The following is a 20,012-nucleotide window of genomic DNA, read 5'->3' on the forward strand; positions in this document are numbered from 1 at the left end:
CGGCGGGTTTGATGGTAATGCTGTCATTCTCTCTCAGGGTTTTCAGTGCTGCCCGTTCTTCTTTAGATAGGTTGTTGTAAGTCTCTGTTTGATTGGTTTTCTCTACTTCATTATAGACGGCCTGCTCAAAGGCAATGATTTCTACAGGTATACTGGAAGGTGGAGGCATGTATGTTGATTTGGGTCATAGACCAGTCTCATTGGTTTCCCTTGTGTCATTGTTGGTGTCCTGTCTTTCAAAAAAGGCGCGGAGCTTCAGCTTCCGGAAGAACTCTGCTAGTTCGGTGTGTAGGAGGAATTTGTCAACTCTCTTGGTAGGGACAAAGGAGAGTCCTTTATTCAGTACTTTTTCTTCAGTAGCGGTTGAGATCGAAGACCAGGGAAGGTGTGTCTAATTCCATGGTTAGCGGCTGGTGCTCGGTTGTTGTTCCTTGCCCTTGTTGCGGGTGTTGGCGCTTACCGGTCCGTCTTCCTCTGTCCAGTGTACATGGGGTGTCTGTTGTGCATTTCTCCTGTGGCCTCTTGTTCGGCTGCCCTGCCCTAAAAAAGGCGGTCTGTAGGGTTGACCATAGAAGTTCTGGGGTGCTTGGTGGTACATGGGTGGCTATCCGAAGTAGGGGTGCTGTTGTGGGTGGTGGAACGCCGGGGGTCCATAGGCCTGGTTGGGCTGTGGTTGTCCTCCCCAGAGGATTACCCTTGCAGGACCCTGAAAAGAAATAAAGAGGAACACAGCAAAAGTGATAGCAAGACTGGCCACTATGAAATAAAAATGGTGAAAGACAAAGCCACTTAAGCTTTCGCCTTATTAACCTTCTAAAATCCTTACAGTTTCATGCAAAAAGACACACACTACAAGTTCAAAGTGTTACCTTTCGGAATAAAATCGGCACCTAGAGTCTTCACAAAGTGCCTTGCTGCAGTGGCAGCATTCCTAAAAGGAAAAGGGAATCCACGTCTGTCCTTATCCAGACTACTGGTTGGTAAAAGCAAACTCGGACCAAAAATGCCACAGACACATTCTGAAGGTAATTGCAGCTCTGCAAATACTGGGTTTCTCCAGAAACCTAAAAAAGTAATTGTCAAAGCCAGAACAGGAAAAATCCTTCCTAGGGGCAAGACTGAATTCCAAGGTGGTTCAGGCATACCCGGCCCAAAAGAGGATCAAGCAATCGAGGAGCTAACTTGCCTCTACCAGAGGGGACAGTCTCTGACAGTGAGAACTGTGATGAATCTAATGGGCATGTAGCATCATGCATTTCCCTCATTACCCACGCATGTCAGAACATATGCTTTCTGCAGGAATAGCTATGCAACAGCTTGTCACAAACCACTGGCAGTTGGGAAGATCTACTGATTGTAACATAAAAGGTGCAGAAGGAGACACAATGGTGGGTATCCAAGAACATAACACTAATCAGACCTTTCAAAACAACAACTCTCTCAGAGACAATCACAACAGATGCATCTCTCTCATAATGGGGAGCGCATACAGCAAAATAATTAAAAAACGGGGTCAGCAGAACAACTCAGACTCCATAAAACACATCAACGTCCTGGAAATAAAGACCGTGTTTCTAGCACCTAAGGCCTTCCAATCACACATTGCAGGGAGGAAAGTATTGATCCAGGCGCGCAATACAACTGCATTTTTACCTGAACAAACAAGGAGGAAAGAAATCATTCATCTTAAGCTAACTAGCTCAGGAGATATGGCAATGGTCTATATCAAGGAGGATCCAACTGCAAAGAATCCATCTACTCAGGAAGGACAAGCAGATCGGATCAGCAGACAGAACAGCTCCCACTAATGGGAAATAAAGCAAAGGAGCCTGGAAAGAATATTCAGACTCTGGGGCCTCACCAACTATAGACCTATACTCAACAGCGGAGAATAGGAAATGTCAATCCTTCATCTCTAGCTTTCAACACCACCTATGAGAAGGGAATTCCCTGCCACTAAATTGGTCATTGGACATTTGCCTACACTTTCCCCCCAATTCCTCTACTGCACAAGGTTCTGGAGAAGGCCAGGAAACCTGGAAAAAAACGATTCCTCATATCCTGCAATGGGCGAGACAAATCTGGTACTCCGTCTAATCGAAATGTCCAAGGGACAAATGATCAAATTCAAACAAGAAAAGGACCTCCTCACATGCAAAGTGGTCACATATTTCACCCGGAACCATCAACGCTCAACCTAGCAGCCTGGCTTCTGTGGACTCAACATTTGGGCATCTAAATTGCCACAAAGAACAGTGGATACTAAAGGAGGCAAGAAAACCAACCACAAGGCAATGCTACACAGCCAAGTGGAAGAGGTATCTCATTTGGCGTAAAGATAACAATACCCTAGATTCATTATCTAAACAGGAAACCGTGACAATATATCTTACCCACTTACTAGACAGCACAATCAACTATTCCACAACAATTGTAGCATACCCCAGGGGAGCATCATCACCAGTGATTGAAAGATTCCTAGAGGTTCCAAAAGAAGCGCACCTCCAGGAGGAATCCAGTTCCTATGTGTAGTTTAAACACTGTGCTGATTCAGCTTTTGATGGAACCTTTCCAAACAATGGACAAAGCAGAACTTTGGCATATCACAATAAAAACTGCCTTCTTAGTAGCCATGAGGTCACTATGAACAGTAAGTGAACTACAAGCATTAGCTATTGAGGAACCTTACATGCAAATCTACAAGGAAAAGATAGTTCTAAGAACTACTCCCCAGTTCCTACCTAAAGCGGTGAGCAAGTTTCACGTGAATCCATGCATTCAGTTAGCAGTTCTTGTTAAAACCCATAAACGCGACTCAAAAGAAGCCTTCATACCCTAGTTGTGAGAAGAGCCTCCGTGAGGGGAATCAATTGTTTGCCTCACACACCTAGTCCAGCAAACGTTCACCCGTCATAAAAGGAACAGTTGAACGCTGTATTTTGGAGGCAATTCAAATAATACTACTCTTCAGAGGGGAAAAAATTAAGCTCACACCCAAGAGCGCATTCAACAAGAAAGAAGGGTGCAACTCTAGGCTTTATAGCAAATGTGCCAATTCACATTATATGTGCAGCCGCTAATGTACTTCTTAATACCAAAAAAGGACGGGTCCCTCAGACCCATACTGGACCTCAGACCCCTCAATCAGTACATTCTGTCGGAGCACTTTCACATGCTAACGTTGCAGCAAGTCCTACCGTTGCTCACTCAGGGGGATTTTCTCGCAACATTAGATCTGAAGGATGCATATTTTCATATTCCGCTGCACCCATCACATAAAAAATACCTCAGGTTCACCATCCAAGACAAGAATTACCAGTTCAGAGTTCTACCTTTCGGAGTCATCACGGCACCCAGGGTGTTTACAAAGTGCCTGGCGACTGTGGCGGCGCACCTACGGAGACAGAACATTCACGTCTACCCTTATCTGGACGACTGGCTAATCCAGGCGAAGTCAGCCCAGCAGTGTGCCGCCCACATGTCCCACACCATTCACCTTCTTCACGATCTGGGATTCTCACTGAATTACCCAAAGTCCCACCTGCAGCCCGCCCACATACGGCAGTATCTGGGTGCGACCATAAATACTCTGGCAGCCACAGCACAGCCAAATTCAGTGAGGGTCAGCAGCATTCAATCGCTGATACAGAAATTCAGACCTCAACACTCGCTTCCAGCGCGAGTGTTCCTGCAGTTGATAGGCATGATGGCCTCCTGCATCTCCATAGTCCCGCACGCAAGACTACACATGCGTCCGCTTTAGGAGTGCTTAGCACATCAGTGGACTCGGGCTCACGGACAGTTGAAAGACCTAATGTTGGTAACCGGTCGTGCATACAACTCTCTGCATTGGTGGAATCCACAAAACCTTTGCAAGGGACGACCGTTCCAGGAGCCTGTGCCACCGATCGTTCTGACAACGGACGCTTCTCTCCAGGGTTGGGGAGCTCATGTACTCCATTACACTGTGCAAGGACTATGGACGACACAGCAAAGGAAGATGCACATCAATGTCCTAGAACTAATGGCTATCTTCATGGCGATGAAAGCATTCAAAGTACATCTGTGCAACAAAGTCGTGTTGATCCGGACGGACAACATGACGGCAATGTACTATATCCAGAAGCAGGGAGGTACACACTCTCCACAGTTGTCTCATCTGGCTCCGAGCATGTGGAAGTGGGCCATTCAAAGGAATATCTTCCTTATGGCGGAACACCTCCCGGGCAAGGACAATCAGATGGCGGACCTGCTCAGCAGGTACAGCCACCAAATGCACTAGTAGGAGATACATCCATCTGTGCTCCACCCGTACTTCCTAAAGTGGGGTCATCCAGAGATAGACCTGTTCGCCACAAAGGAAAGCACAAAATGCCCAAACTTTGCCGCCAGGTTTCCACACCCACAGTCGCAAGGCAATGCGATATGGATGAACTGGTCAGGCAAATTTGCGTACGCTTTTCCCCCAGCACCTTTAATACCGCTGGTGGCACGCAAGCTCAGTCAGCACTCGATGACTCTCATCCTGATTGCTCCGACGTGGGCTCGCCAACCATGGTACACCACGTTTCTGGAACTGTCCGTGGTACCGCATCAAAGGCTGCGCCTCACACCCAAGCTTTTGACACAGAGCCATGGCGACATTCAGCATCCAGATCCGCAACAGCTCAATCTGGCTCCTGAGGTCTTAGAGTTTGGTTACCTTAACTTACCTCCTGACTGTATGGACATAATCAAGGAGGCAAGGAAGCCCACAACTAGAGCATGCTACGCGGCGAAATGGAAGCGGTTTGTCATTTATTGTGCAGACCACAACATTGACCCGCTGGATGCATCTATTCAGAACATCATCTGTTATCTCTTACATCTGTACAAATGTAATCTGGCCTATGCTTCCATTCGGATACATCTCTCCACAATGGCTGCCTATCTCCAGAACAGACAGCACCTCTCACTTTTCAGGGTGCCTGCCATTAAGGCTTTTCTGGAAGGACTCAAACGAGTCATTCCACCGCGGACCCCACCAGCTCCCGAGTGGAACCTAAATGTGGTCCTCACCAGGTTGATGGGTCCCCTTTCGAACCACTGCACTCATGTGAGATTCAGTTCTTAACATGGAAAGTGGCTTTCCTTATAGCGATTACATCGCTACGACGAGTTAGTGAACTCCAAGCACTAACTATCCAAGGGCCATTTATTCAAATTCATTCCAACAGGGTTGTGCTTAGCACTAACCCCAAGTTCTTTCCTAAGGTGGTTTCTCAGTTCCATATCAACCAGACTATAGAACTACCGGTGTTCTTCCAAAATCCAGAGTCAGTTGCGGAGAGGATGCTCCATACATTTGACGTCAAAAGGGCCTTGATGTACTACATTGATAGGACCAAAGATTTTCGGAAGACTAAATAACTATTTGTTGCCTTTTCGCCACAACATAAAGGCAACCCCATTTCCAAGGCTGGTATAGCCAGGTGGATCGTTAAATGTATTCAGATCTGCCATCAGAAAGCCAAGCGCACTCTCACGATTCCACCGAGGGCCCACTCCACCCGGAAGCTGGGGGCCTCCATGGCTTTCCTTGGAAATATTCCTTTAGAAGACATATGTAGAGCAGCCACATGGTCTACCACACACACATTTACAAAACACTACTGTGTTGATGTGCACTCCAAACAGCAGGCAGCTGTAGGACAGGCTGTTCTAAAAACACTTTTCCAAACTGCTGCAGCTGGCACAGGCGGCCGCCGTTAATGGAGGGACTAATATGTATTGTATGTACAAGATATGAATTCAGCAGCCCACATGCCTCGAACCGAATATGCTACTTACCAGTATACATCTGTTCTTGGCATGTAGGGCTGCTGACATTCATATCGCCCGCCCTCCTCCACGGTGCCTGTGGCGGCTGCAGTTTTTCACACATACTTCTAGCATGGTCATCATTCACATAGTTTCACTCCATCTTTGCCACAATGGCTAAAAACAATCTGGGGATGGAGTCGATGCCCATGCGCACTGTAGTCCATGGGAGGAGCCACCTATCTCGTGATACTTCGAAGACTCTTCCAGGACAACAATGTGCAATCATCCGGACCCAACACTAGGCGGCGATCTATGCACAGATATGAATGTCAGCAGCCCTACATGCCAAGAACAGATGCATACTGGTAAGTAGCATATTCGTTGTTGTCATACTATCACCACTCTGTTTTTAACCTTGCTTTTAACCTTGCCGTTATGATGACCTTTCTATTAAAATTTCGCTTTTGGCATCACAACAGGCAATTTAAATCACTATTTCTTTACGTTATCACATCCTTCATGCACTGCAACTTCTAACCCTTCAGCTGTGACATCTTTTTTCTCACTGGTTGACTCCATACCAGTAACCCACAATACCATACAGTGGGACATCTGGATGGTACCAATCTATACAAAACAACCCAGATGACGAGACTCCGCCAATGGGTGGGCTGATGGGTTTATATACTTTCTCTCCTTGCAACACACATATATTTTTCTCCTTTCACACCACTTAATGAGAGTTTAAACAATTAGAGTTTTTTTGAGACCCTTGGCATCCCTTGTGTGTTTTGATTAGTTAATTGGGGGATAGGATGCAAGCAGGTCTTTAAAAGGTTCCCCTTTGACCCTTTCTCACGGTTAGTGTTTTGTGAACCTATAAAAAGTGCCTTATTTGCGATGTGTGCTAAAGCTTTTTGGCTATTCTTTGAAGGTAGACTTCATGTTGGTGGTCTTGCTGATTTTGTACTTAGATGCTTTAAAGACCTTTCCTGCCTTGTAAATTGAAGGCAGTCCCTGACAGTTTGCTCTTAGACTCCGAGTGTAGGATATTTTATGAATTAATGAGTTGATTAACCAGTTGTCTTTTTGCTTTCTTTAATTATTTTTGTAATTAAACTTTCATGGTTGGACTTTGAATCTTGTCTTGTGTAGGTTTTCTTTATTTGCCTTGAGCACCCTGCGCTCTACATCTAATCTGCTCGCGCTCAGGAAGGGCCTAAAGACATGGCTCTTTGCCCGCTAGGGACCTCCTGCTCTGTTTTGAATCTTGAGCCTTTGCTTCAAATTTTACGGTTATGTTTGGTCTGTTCTCTCTTAGGTCATGTAGTACAAAGCGCCGGGACACTCCTTGGAGTAGCCTTGCGCTATAAAAGACCTATTTAACATAAATTAACATAACTTGCTCTTTGGGACTCATACGGATGTGATCTGTCTAATCTGCTCTAACATTGGAAACTTTTTGCAACTGCGTTCTGGGCTGTTTGACAAACCTGTTAAATAGACATGCTCTGCCACGTCACCCCTAGCCGCAAGACGGTGGCAGTGGCATTCCGGAGATAATTGATGGTCACACATGTTGGTATACCACTGGATATGATAGAACATTGACACTAATTCCTAATGCCCCAGCCAGTTTCCTTTCCCATTTACACCTACTCTACACCCTCAATAGGTTTGGTTCTTCTAAGTGCAGCTGCCATAAAGACCTGCAGGGGCAGCTGTCATACAGACCTGTTATTAACAATATACATAGAGCGCAGTTCGGGGTCCCCTATCAATCATTAGCTTTTTTTTAACAACCTTTGCAGCCTTTGGTTGACTGTCAATAACCTTCTGGCTCTGCCGACTGGATTATTCATCTCTTACCTCATGCCACTGGCTGTTTCAGTGTATCCTTCTGCCTTTACTCCAGTGCGTGCACTTGAACTGCACCAGGACCTGAGAGGCAACATAAGCCTTCTCTGTGTGCTACTTCTGGCTTCCTCCTATGTGGTTTGCTCTGATGTAAATAAAGCTGCAAGCCTTAGCACACTTATCTCAAATGTATGGCTTTGTGAATGTCTGTTTTTGTAAAGGGGCACAATGCATTAACAGAAAAAAGGACACAAGTGGAGAAGTGTGGCTCAATGGTTAGAGCGGCAGACCCTGATGCAGAGGTCTGGCCTGGGACCAGGGTTCAATTCCCGCCTCTGCGGGTCTTGGGCTCAATTTCCTCGGACCTGATAATTCTTGCCTCGGAGCCTATTCTAATCATGGGTCCCACTCTGGAACTCTGGGCAATAGCTTGCTTAATCTCCACAACGGCCTCAACAGCGCTGGGATGCCTGGCTTCACCTTGGGGGTGCCCAGGAGTGGGCATTTCACAGGGAAAAGCCAGGAAGGGTTCCACAGGGGTATGCGTACAGCACCAAGACGCCTCCGGGTATAAGTGCGCTATACAAGTACGAATTCATTCAACCTCCTGCACCTCACAAACACACCCAGACACTAATTTCATCATCGCGGTGCAGAAAGGATTGGCAAGTATGGCATCAGACCTCTGAAGGCAGCTGAAAGGAAATATGAGGTGGCATGTGAGGGCATGTGAGGTGGTCCGCAGTGAAGGTGAGTGTGGATGGGGGCTGCCTGTTGGAGAATGTGTGCAGATACCAAACAGGGGTTGGCAGGAACGTTTGACATCACTTCTGACAAGAGACAGAAATATGTTGCACATTAATAATTAATTTTGTATTCCAGGCTAAAATATCACAGGTATGGGGCAAATACTATCTATTGCCCTATGTGATTTTAGTTTATTTTCCACTCTGAGCACAGGTGCAACTTTCATTTAGATTATGCACTGTACACATGCCGTAACATGCATTCTGCGGATCCTTTTGAGGCATTTTGTATAACAAGAGCTGGTTTAGTGCTGGGCCAAGATGAGCAAATTTCAGTTATAATTAGTTTTCCCTGAAGATACCTTTTTAAACCAAAAATGCCTTTAGATCCTACTTTTGTTCAGTAATGTTATGCAATTATCAGTGGAATTTGAGACCTCACAGGCCAAGTGACATTTACATTTTAAAAAAGCATTGGCAAAGCCAACAGGCCTTGTCTTGGGTCCCATTCACTTTTTTTAATGTTTTTTAGTGATGCTGTGCACCATGGGTCCTCAATTTGTTTTCCAGGAGCCAAAATATATGGTCTTTGGTGTGGTTGAGGGCAGGATTGATTAAAGCAGTGTTGGGTTTTTGGAAAGATGGATGTAAGATGGGCAAAGGAGCAGCTAGAAAGACACATAATGTGGACTGTGAGTCTTGGAATTATTTTGAGGGTTTCATTCCATACCGCCATCTAACTTAGGTCCCTAATCTCTAGAAAAGGCACAGGTTTGATGGTGCTGTGTTATGCTGTACCTTAGTCGCTATCCAACTACTGCCTCCTCTGGTAAGCCTTCTTTGCTTACTGTTGCTACCTTTAGCGAGTCACATGTGCAAAGGAAGGAACTTCATTAATGGGTGATTCTTCTAATTTTTGTCTGTAATGTCTGTGCACACCTCCTTTATTCCTTTTAATTAAATCACTGTACATTTGTAGATTCTGGTGAAAAGTCCTCATAATTTGACGCTGCACGGTTTTCATCAAGTTCTATTGGCATCAGTCGTCCTGTTTAAATTGAGATTTTAATTACATACGGTAATACAGTTATCTGTATATATGCTTCATTTATGAAGACTAGTCTTTTTCAGCACTTGTGTGTTAACACTTTATACTGAAGTAAAAGCTGATAAGTGTGTGCCAAATATTTGAGAAAATGCTTATTAGATTATAGTGTGCTTCCTTCAGGACCTGCGTAGGAACAGGATCATTCAAAAGAAGTGTCCCAACAAGTGCTTGTCCGCTAATTACGTTTTGCAATTGGCATGCGCCAGTGGTTCTGGAACAATTTTCAGAGTGGTGTGCTGCCATTAACGTTACATTACTGAAGTCCTAGGGCTTGTCAAAAATCCATGCGTCACACAAAAGCAAACGTATTCAGCTGGACAGTGTTAAGGGTGTAGTATATAGTTAGTGGTACATTTTGGAGCATACTGTCGCAAACATTTTACTAAAGCATGGTGTGGTAGTGCACTGTCATTTGCTGACAGCCCATTTATCACTTAAATTACCATTAAGTTTGCAAAGATATACTGTTTTACTAATTAAAATTAGGCAGCACACTAATGTGTGAAAATTGGGTTTCACTGCATATTTCATTTGCACATAACATTTATTGATTTGTCTCGTTCCTATTAACATCTTTGTTTGTACCACAATGCAGAATTACAAAATATTTGGTTCATTTAGTGCTTTCTTAACTGCTAAAGTATTCTAAAATATTTGTACAGTTCATTTACTGGTATTTACATTTAGTTGTATGATGTCCTGCAACCTTTCCTTCCGCACTCCGTGTACCGAACACGAATGTCACATAGTTGACTTTGCAAAATCCTTTTGTTTTGCAGTAGGAGTTAAAAAAGTAAACACCAACCTCCCTTTTTAATCGAATAAACAGGAATGTGTCAGAAAATATAACTTATCATTTGATCTTTATCTATGAATGCACAGCAAATGTTTCAAGATAACACAATTTATAGGGATCTTTATGGCTCATTCGCCTTGTATGGGAGAGGTGTGGTGCAGCGGCCAGGGCGGCTGTCTCCGACACATGGGGCTAATGGTTCCATCGACAGCGGAAGGTTAGCCCACCACCTGGGACTCTGGGCAATAGCTGGCTTAAAGTTCCCGACGGCCCCAGCGCCAGAACACCTCTCCGGAGGTAGCTGTGCGCTTTACAAATGCTGGTATTTCATTTCTGAACTCCAGCATGGTCACAGGCTTGCTTGATTGATAACTCATTGTGCCAGAGATCAGCTGAATCAGTTATGCAGAAAGGTAATTCATAGAGGAAAAGGGAACTGTTGATATAGAAATATGGACATAAACTTGAGGTGGCCTGCCATGAGTAATGGGTTGTATATTAAATCATGTTTGTCTTCAAATGTTTAGTCAAGTATAGAGGATAAAGGAAACCTTTTCAAAGAAGTCCAGTGCAGTGCTACAGCAGCTGACCCATGAACTAGCATTTAAGGAAGACTGCTGAAAACCCAAGCACACTCATGGAGTGTCCCATGAAAAAGTGAAAAAGAGTTCCCGGAAAGCGAGCCCTTGTTAAAAAATACAATGAGCCAGAGAGAGACGTGGTGAAAAGGATCTGCTCCATAGGAGGAAACAAATACATTTTGGACGGCATAAAACAAATAAAGCCAGTGAATAGAACGCAGACAAATTTGAGCTATAATGCCAATGGTACGCAATAGGAGCAATGCATTCCTAGGTCTGCTTTCAGCATGTCACCAATATGTCTTTGCAACTAGACCGCTGCAGTGTCTGGTAGGATTCAACCTACAGAGCACATCCATCTTAGCCAACACAACCAAAATATTGTCGAAGTTAAAGCTGTAAACACTCCCAGTTTCTTCTATTTGTCCATTAAATGAATCTTCATCAAATTTTCACTGACTATTGTTAGAGCCCAAAAACTAAAATTCTTTATAAATGATGACACAATCCACTATCACACTTACCAATCAATACCAGGCCCATAAACATAGTGAGTGAGGTGAATGGATCATATGTTATTTATGACTTTATGCAATAAACTATCTACAATAAACAAGACCAGCTTGTCATTTTAAAAAGTTTATTAAAACATATTTAAGAAAACTTAGGTTTGGAACTTTATTAAGCAAGCATTAGAAAAAGTCATATAAGTTTTATTCAGCATTTTATAAAGAGAGCTTATTTTTAGATAATATTATTCATTAGCAGAAATAATTGAAAAGGAAGAGCATTTCCAAAACCTAACTATCTCTCTGTCGCTACCCTCATCGCCTGAAAACAAAGTCTTAAAAGTTACATTTCTTATGTGTAATCATCGGACAGCAGAACACGTCCTTCTGGAATCAAGAGCGTAAGCCAAAAGTTTGCAGCTAACGCCTATTCTTATACTCTAAAATAAGCTGAGCTAACTATTTTTCACATTCCAACAGCTGAATTCTGGCTCTCCATTGGCTGAATCACCTCACGCCACAGTAAACTGTGACATCTTCCACCACGAGACCAGGCTTTACACAAAGTCATTGTCCATGCACAGAATCCTGGTGACAGTTCCTTAATCCGCTACATTTTGTAGCAAAAATGTTCAAGCAATATGAAATCTTGTCACGTCTCTTCCTTTTAGCCTTGAGCCAGACCGTTCTGAACTTTCGTGGCACATCCAAACCCACTCCACAGAGTTGTCTTTAGCAGTTCATTTTTTAAAACTTTCATAATAAAAGGCTTTTCCTCCACTTCAGAATAAATTGTCTCATGTGGGTTTTAATATCAGCAGGCCTTTTCTGCGCTGCTTCAGATTGCGTCACTGCGCCACTTTCAGCTTGCGTCACTTTTTCAGAAAACTATTATTTAAACAAACACAAAAGAATAATTAATTCAGGTAAAACAAACCCTTCTGTACCACCCAGCCCTTGCTAATTATTAATTAACCCACTAATAAAAAGACATTTAGCAAAAGCAAACAAATAAAGCAACACATATAAGAACTACCATTCTTCATGTAATCCAGCTTTATGTTTCTGAAAGAGTAAAAAAATGATTAAATAATACACAGACAGACAAACACAACATAGGACATACATGTAAGCACATATAAAGGCACATGCCATGAATGATCAGCTGCATATTAATAATGACAAAGACAATAGGACAGACATAACAAACAGGACAATATTAATAATGTGTTACAAAAACAGACTTGCAAGTGCAACAAGAGCACATTTAATTAGTTTCCTGCATGTTCATGTGTGGTGCAAACTTAATCTAGGTTGGATTAATAAAACAAATCATGCAAACACTCATTAATATATTAATTCAAATTATGAGAGTATGACATCACAAGCTTGAATAAAATATTTCTAAAGCTCGCTCTATCACTATCATTCAAAGACTGTCATAGAACACCTTTTGAAGCCCTACTGTTGCATAAATTAACCTACAAAATAATGGAATTTAAAATGCAAAAAGATGAAATGGGACACAAAGGCTCTCATTCTGAGAGATGTGCTTAGTGCGTTATCTTAGGTACAACTGTGCCTCTGTTCAATATTCAGAGAGCAGGATTCGATATTTACAGCTTGTACTACTTGCGCTCCATTCAGGTTTGTACACATTGAAATAGAGAATAACATGATAGCAGTACTGTTTTTTTAACCTATTCCAACAAGGGTAAATTTTCAATAAGTGCAATTTGTTTCCATGACTTCCTCCATACTTTTCCTGTTGAAAATAATATGGCCAAAACCCCCAGAGAGCCCAGTTTGGATCCAAGTAATAATCCTGATTTTGATGTATATAGAATTTTTGTGCCCGAATTAGGATTAAAGCGACATTTTGAGTAAGGGATTAAGCCTGGTCTTCAGCTACAATAGATGGGGAAAGGGGCATTCAAGATGGCAGGTAGTTATTTTGTGCCATCACTTTGTTCGTGTATGTCTGAATGCTCTTTAGAGCACCGTTCTCGCCGCTCCTTTCCCCTGAACTCGCAAGCCTAATATCCAGACTTCTTCCTTTTGAGACAGACATTTGAATCGGACCTTTCTGTCCTTTTCTCCTTTCTTGCTAACTGCAGAGAAGGCACTTTTGCTGCATTCACACCTGCTCCCCAACATGGAATTTCCAGTGTACTATTATGTTTGACTGAACAACCCCCCAGCTTCAATAGGGACCCTGGACAACCTTATGGGTTAAAACTTTGTTTCCGCCCCTGAGCTGCAGTTATTAGGGTTCCAGATTTTGTAATCGAGGCAACCGAATCCATTGTCTTGGCGACCTTTGATGGCTGTGACACTCATTTGACCCCAAGTGCTGCCTCATTATTGTTGAACACATTTTGTGGGCTTTTTCCACAAAGCCTTAAAATGTACTGGAATCTTGGTCAGGCCAATCGCATCGCACACCTTATCTTAACCACATTATTCTTCGCTTTATCGTGACAACTGCTGCAAGATACATGCATCCTGTCCAATGGCTAGTGATCGTCCTGAAGCTGAATTATGCTTGGTCAAGCAAAATGGGGCCACGAACCTTTGGTGACTTCACGAGATAGAAGGTGACAGAAGCTTAGGTAGGAGTTACAGCTTCCACCCTGACTGCAGAAAAAGGAACACTTTTGAAGAGACTTAGTTGCTTTAGGTCTCAAAATTAGCCAGAATTGTCAGAAAAATTGACTTGGCTGTTAAAATTAATTCTTGATAGTTTGGTGGGTTGTTTCTTCTGCTTCTGTTTCGTAATTATGGAATTATGGAAGAATGTGGAGTGTGGTTCCCAAACCAATAAAGAATAAAAAGAATAGATAGCACCCCCAATATTCCCGTTAGTTAGGCAAGTTATTCTTGTTTTTTTTTGCCAACAGCTGAAAATCACAAGAAAGTAAGAGGGGGAATTTTGGAACATGGTGTCACATCGTTTGTTGTTTTTGTGAGTTTACAGATGTTACAGCGTGAAGGTTGATTGCGTGATGTCCGTAGGGCCTATGCTTGTGCCTGATTTATTAGCCTCCATTGTTCACTTTTGCATTTTGCTGGGTTCACACAAAGTTTGTAAATGGGGTAGGAACCGTTTAACTGCTTGCCCTGAAAAAAATGTTAATGTTAGTAAGTCTTCAAAATTGTTCTCTGGCCCTTTGAATTGAGAAATAAATAACCCAGTTATTAAATGTTTAGATGCGGTAGAGAGTGGCAGCTGCTTGGCGGGCACTATCTGGCGTCATTTTGCATGCCTCTGTCTGTGCATGTTACAATCTTACTTGTGTTTCCGCATTTGGTTTCATGTGTGTACTTCCTGTGCAGGTGGCTACGGGTCAGCTGAATGACCACTTCCCACTGGTGGTGTGGCAGACGGGATCCGGAACTCAGACCAACATGAATGTAAATGAGGTGATCAGCAATAGAGCCATCGAGATGCTGGGAGGAATCCTAGGGAGCAAGGACCCTGTGCACCCCAACGATCACGTCAACAAGAGCCAGGTAAGCACCGCACCAAATTAAACACCTTCTAAGTGTGCATAATGACACAGTGCAACTTTCTGTCCGCAGCTCTCGTGAAGCACATCTGTATTAAGAAACCAGCTTTGGCGAAGCCAATTAGTCAGGCCTTAGGGAGCGTGCTGTTTTATTTTTTACTCCTCCCCCCCCCAGCATATGCATTAGAATTAAGGGTGTAAATGTGGTGTGCATATGTTTGCAAAGACGAGAGTGAATAAAAAATGGCGAATCGCAAACATTACCTCAACACAAATTTTAAAAAATGAGATGAAAGACGAAATTGACCCATCAACACAAACTTAGAAATCTACTACTTTCTAGGTGGGTGTGCACATGCGCAAAAGCAAAATATTATCATGGTAAAGAGAGAGCCACTAGCAAGCCACTGGGATGTGGGGTACCGCAAGGCTCCTCACTGAGCCCTACGCTCTTTAACGCCTACATGAGACCGCTGGCTGGGATTGTGCGTCCTCATAGTATTAACATCATTACCTATGCGGACGATACCCAGCTAGTGGTCTCTCTTGTGCAAAAGAGCAGCCCACTACCACAGTCAAACCTAACATGCCTGGAACAGGTCAAGAGTTGGATGACAAAGTCCTGTCTGAAGCTCAATGATGATAAAATGGAGCTTATGCTCCTAGGCCCCCCCAACTCCTTCCACCTTAGAGTTGTTATGGCCTCTGAGCATGGGCACAGCCCCCACCCCAAGAGATAACATCAAAAGCCTTGGGGTGTGGATGGACAAATCATTGACCTTCGACACGCAGGCAACCAAAGTTTCAGCGACCTTTTTTGGCCTCCTGAGGATGGTTAAAAGAATCCTTCCGCTTCTTCCCTTTGAGGCCAGGCAGATAGTTGTACAGGGCTTAATTCAATCTCGCCTTGATTACAACAATGCCCTGTACCTGGGGGCGCCGGAGTACACTTTACAAAAACTGCAGCGCACCCAAAACTGTGCTGCTCGCATATTGCTTGGTACCCCTGGCAGAACCTCAATAAAATCTGGCTTAAGAGCGTTGCATTGGCTCCCCATTAGAGAGAGAGTCAAGTTTAAGTCTATGTGCATCGCACATCAGGCTTACTGGAAATCTGGCTCAGAAATCAGCCACTCTTTGGTATCACCTTACCAACCCACCAAAGTCCTCCGATCCTCACATGCTTTCTTAGCCCAAGTTCCGAGGATTTATAAAGCGAGGGCTGAGGTCGATCCTTTGCTTATAAAGCCCCTAAACTATGGAACGCTCTACCCCTCCATCTTAGAGCTGACTCCAATCTGTTGAGCTTTCGCAAACAGCTCAAAACTTTCCTTTTTAATCAATAGGCTCCTCCCTGCTCCTTTTCTCTGAAGGCATTGGTTGTAGTCTTAGCGCCTGGACGCCTCAGGGCAGCTGTTAGCGCTTAATAAAACTGGTTTTCATTTCATTTCATTTCATTTCATATTGGTTGAAGTGGGCAGACCAGTTGCCCCATACTGTGGGCTGTGGTGGGTAGAAGTAAAATGTGAATGAGGTCCCGATTAAATCTTCGGATTTTGCGGAGCATATGAAACATGTCGACCTAGAATAGACACATTGGTTCAGTAAATGCTTCTTTGTGTCATGTTATGTTTTTAACCATATCATAGTACCTCTCTAATTAAGGATTTGGATTAGGGCTCCCTGGAGATATTACTAACCTTTTCTGTCCTAAGATCCCAGTAAGGATATAGAGAGTATCAAGATGCTCCATCCCACTACAAGTTTGTGCCCACCTGGCAGCGACTACCTCACCAGGTGAGGACCCAATGATGAAGCATGCCACAGGAGTAGCATGAGGGTACGAGGACTGTAAACACTCATGTAGTGTTCCTGGTGAGCACCAAGGAGCAGGGCATAGTGAATGCTTGTTGTGTGAGACGCCCTCCACTTTTGTTGAATGTATATCAGTTTAGGGACACTGAGGGCTTTCCCCACATAACTGTCCCCCTCTGCTCCACTCTCATTGGGGAGAGACCAATGGATGAAGAGAGCTGAACAAAAGCTTCTCTATGTATGTATAACCATATGTATTTTTCTATGACAGTTCTATTTTGAAAAACATGAGGCTGGCATGACAGCCAACGGTGTCTCCATACCAGACAAAAAGCAGGCCTTTTTTGCTGAAACAGTGCTGGCATGCCTACTATGATTTACACCTATTAGGCCCTAAGAGGCATGCGTAGACCAGTCAAATTATAGAGGATGAGAGTAGAAGTTGGTGTGGTAGAGTTGTGAATTTGCTCTCAATGTATGTATGTATAACACACTTATAAAGCGCTCCTGTCACCCAACGGGCATCCTAGCGCTGTGATCTAACAGATCCTGAAACACACTCAATACTATATCGGCAAGTTACACTATCCTAGGGAACAGGTGAGTTTTTAGTTCTTTTTTAAAGGAGAGAAGGTCTCCTAAGCATCTGAGCGACATGTAGATTTACTGAGTATCATGCTCCATTAGGGAGGATCAGTGACTGATGCATCTCGTTGGGTGGGTGGAGGAGATGGTGGGTCAAGGCTTTTGTCCATTTTGTTCCTGTCTTTCATCCAGACAGCAAAAAATTGATGGAATGCTTCCATCATTTTTAACCATTGGCTATTACTTTGTTGCAAATCCCATTCCTTTGTTTTATTATGTAGTTTATTTATACCAGTGCATTCAGGGGCCAACAAGAAACAATTGTGGCTGCATCCGAGGTACTATTAATGATTTGTATCAGCCTAAGAAGCTTAAGTCGGCACTGATTACGTTATGTATAATGTTGAAAAGTTCTATCTGTTGTACACTGTGATTTGCTGTATTTTTAATTTGTTCCTATAGGATCTGTGTTGAACCACATTTTAGATCTGTGTAAAATGGATTTTATGTTTGGGTGTTTTCATACATTATTTTTACTGACGTTAAACTTATTGATGTTTTTAAGCTGAAATATTTTAATTAACCAAACAATGAAGCGTTCTTTCACTCATTCATTAATAAGGTGGCTTTTTTGGGGATGGTTGTTGATTCGACTGACCGATCCTGTTCAAGGCAGAACGTTTAAAGTGCGATTTGGAAGGATCTAGTCTTATTAACCCAAATCAACATTCCATATTACAGAGGAGAATGGAGGCTTCGAGTAGCTACACGCTAACATTTCAATTCCAATTCATTGTTTCAGACCAAACTCCTAATGTTATTACTTGTTTTGACAGAGTTCAAACGACACATTTCCCACTGCCATGCATATTGCTGCAGCCAAGGAGGTTCATGAAGTTCTGTTGCCAGGGCTGCAGAAGCTCCACGACGCTCTTGAGGACAAATCGAAGGAGTTCGCTGACATTATCAAAATTGGCCGCACACACACGCAGGATGCCGTTCCCCTTTCCCTTGGTCAGGTAGGTGACTCCGCAGAATGTGTGAAGCCATACTCTTGTCTCTTCACTATGACGGTAATAGAGTGTGTGCCAAGTTGTTCCCAACTCAGTCTTTATATGTTATATCTCTTCACTCAGTGGGTTTTATGTAGCCCCTAACCCTTTTGTACCATATGATACACATCTTTAGGGTTTCAGTAACCTGTATGGTTGTTGTGACAAAGTCATAAACCTAGAAGAATGTTAATAATAAGAATTTATTAACTTAAAGGCTCATCTGAGCCAAACATTCTATGACATCTTATGTATACACAATAAGCATTCCAACAATGCAGGAAGCATGTCTGATTGTGAATGCAAACTATAAAACACAAATACAGCAAAGTTACATATAAGAAAAAAGTAGTATACAACACCACCCTTTTTGCAATAAAGAAATTAAACAAAAAACTAAGTCCTGGCCTTTCTTTGGTAACTTAAACAACCTACCAGATGAGGTAGAAACACCAACAGCATTTGAGACATCTCAGAAGTATTGGCTGTTAGGCAGTTACTGTTGAACTTATTTGCATCATCTGAAAATGTATTTTCCTGATTAACTGCAGACTGACTTGCGTCATGTAAAATACTGGTTTCATAGACTTGTTGACCCTGTAAAAAACTCCTTGTACCATTCAAACTATTTTCCACCTACGTGGAATTTTCACCTTCAATATCACAACCATCAAGTTCGGACAACATTGTATCAGTGTTGTTTTGATTAAACCTTACATTATCATTCCACACAAATAATGCTCTCTCTTCAAGCAAACCAGAATTAGTGTTCTCAAAAAGTTTATTTTGATCTGGTTTCAGCTTGATGACAAAACTCTTATTCCACCAACCTTTATCTTTCAAAAGAACGACTCCATTGGAAACCTCCTCTACTCAATAAGGTCTGGAATAAATGGATTCACCCTTCTGAACTTTAATGGGTTTCGTAACTGTAACCCAATTATATTTTTAACTTTCGTTCTGTGCATCAAATCATGATAAGACTTAGCCATGATCTGTTTATCAACCATGTTTTGATTAACTTTTAGTTTGTGGTCATCGATTATTTCATTCTGTTGAGATTTAACAAAAGCAGAACCAAACTTTGGAGTAAGTAACATATTACCTTTTCTAAGGTGTAAAACCAGTAGTTTCATTTTCAGTATTATTTAAACAATTCACCTTTTCTTGAATAAATTCACATACTGGAATCTCTGAAGCCACTGCAAGTTAAATACCCTCTTTGATAAATCTGCTAACTCATTCTACTTTACCATTTGATTTGGGTGACTATAAAGGTGTTTTCTCCTATTTGATCCCATTCTCTTTCAAAAACGCCATTTTAAGTGAAGTAAATTGTGTGCCATTGTCAGGAACTAATATATCAGGAAGTCCCTCGTTAGCAAACATTCTTTAAAACAAATTACCAACACAATCAGTAGTGATATGTGCTACAAAATCATAATAAATCCATTTGCTGTAGTAATCATTTACAACAACCATAAACCAGCATTTACTTTCCAAAATATTAAATGGCCCTGCAAAATCAATAGCAATTTTAGACCAAGGAACCTTGGGTATGGTAACCAACTGCATTTCACTCTTGCTAGATTTCCAGTGTTTGTCAGCTTTTAAACGCGCAGAACAAAAATCAATGTGTGTATTAACTTCCG

General features: G+C 42.6%; 1 protein-coding gene across 3 annotated transcripts in view; it reads left to right on the forward strand.

Annotated features, from left to right (window-relative positions):
- LOC147708150 (fumarate hydratase, mitochondrial-like) overlaps nt 1-20,012 on the forward strand; it is a 394,996-nt gene that overhangs the window by 107,150 nt on the left and 267,834 nt on the right. For all 3 annotated transcript variants that reach the window (XM_086926903.1, XM_086926904.1, XM_086926905.1), the window contains 2 exons: nt 14,736-14,912; nt 18,145-18,327. In XM_086926903.1, coding sequence (XP_086783029.1) covers nt 14,736-14,912; nt 18,145-18,327 — 360 coding nt within the window. The remainder of the gene's footprint in view (nt 1-14,735; nt 14,913-18,144; nt 18,328-20,012) is intronic.

This window comes from Lissotriton vulgaris, chromosome 6 (genome assembly GCF_964263255.1).
Source record: "Lissotriton vulgaris chromosome 6, aLisVul1.2, whole genome shotgun sequence".
NCBI classification, from domain to species: Eukaryota; Metazoa; Chordata; class Amphibia; order Caudata; family Salamandridae; genus Lissotriton; species Lissotriton vulgaris.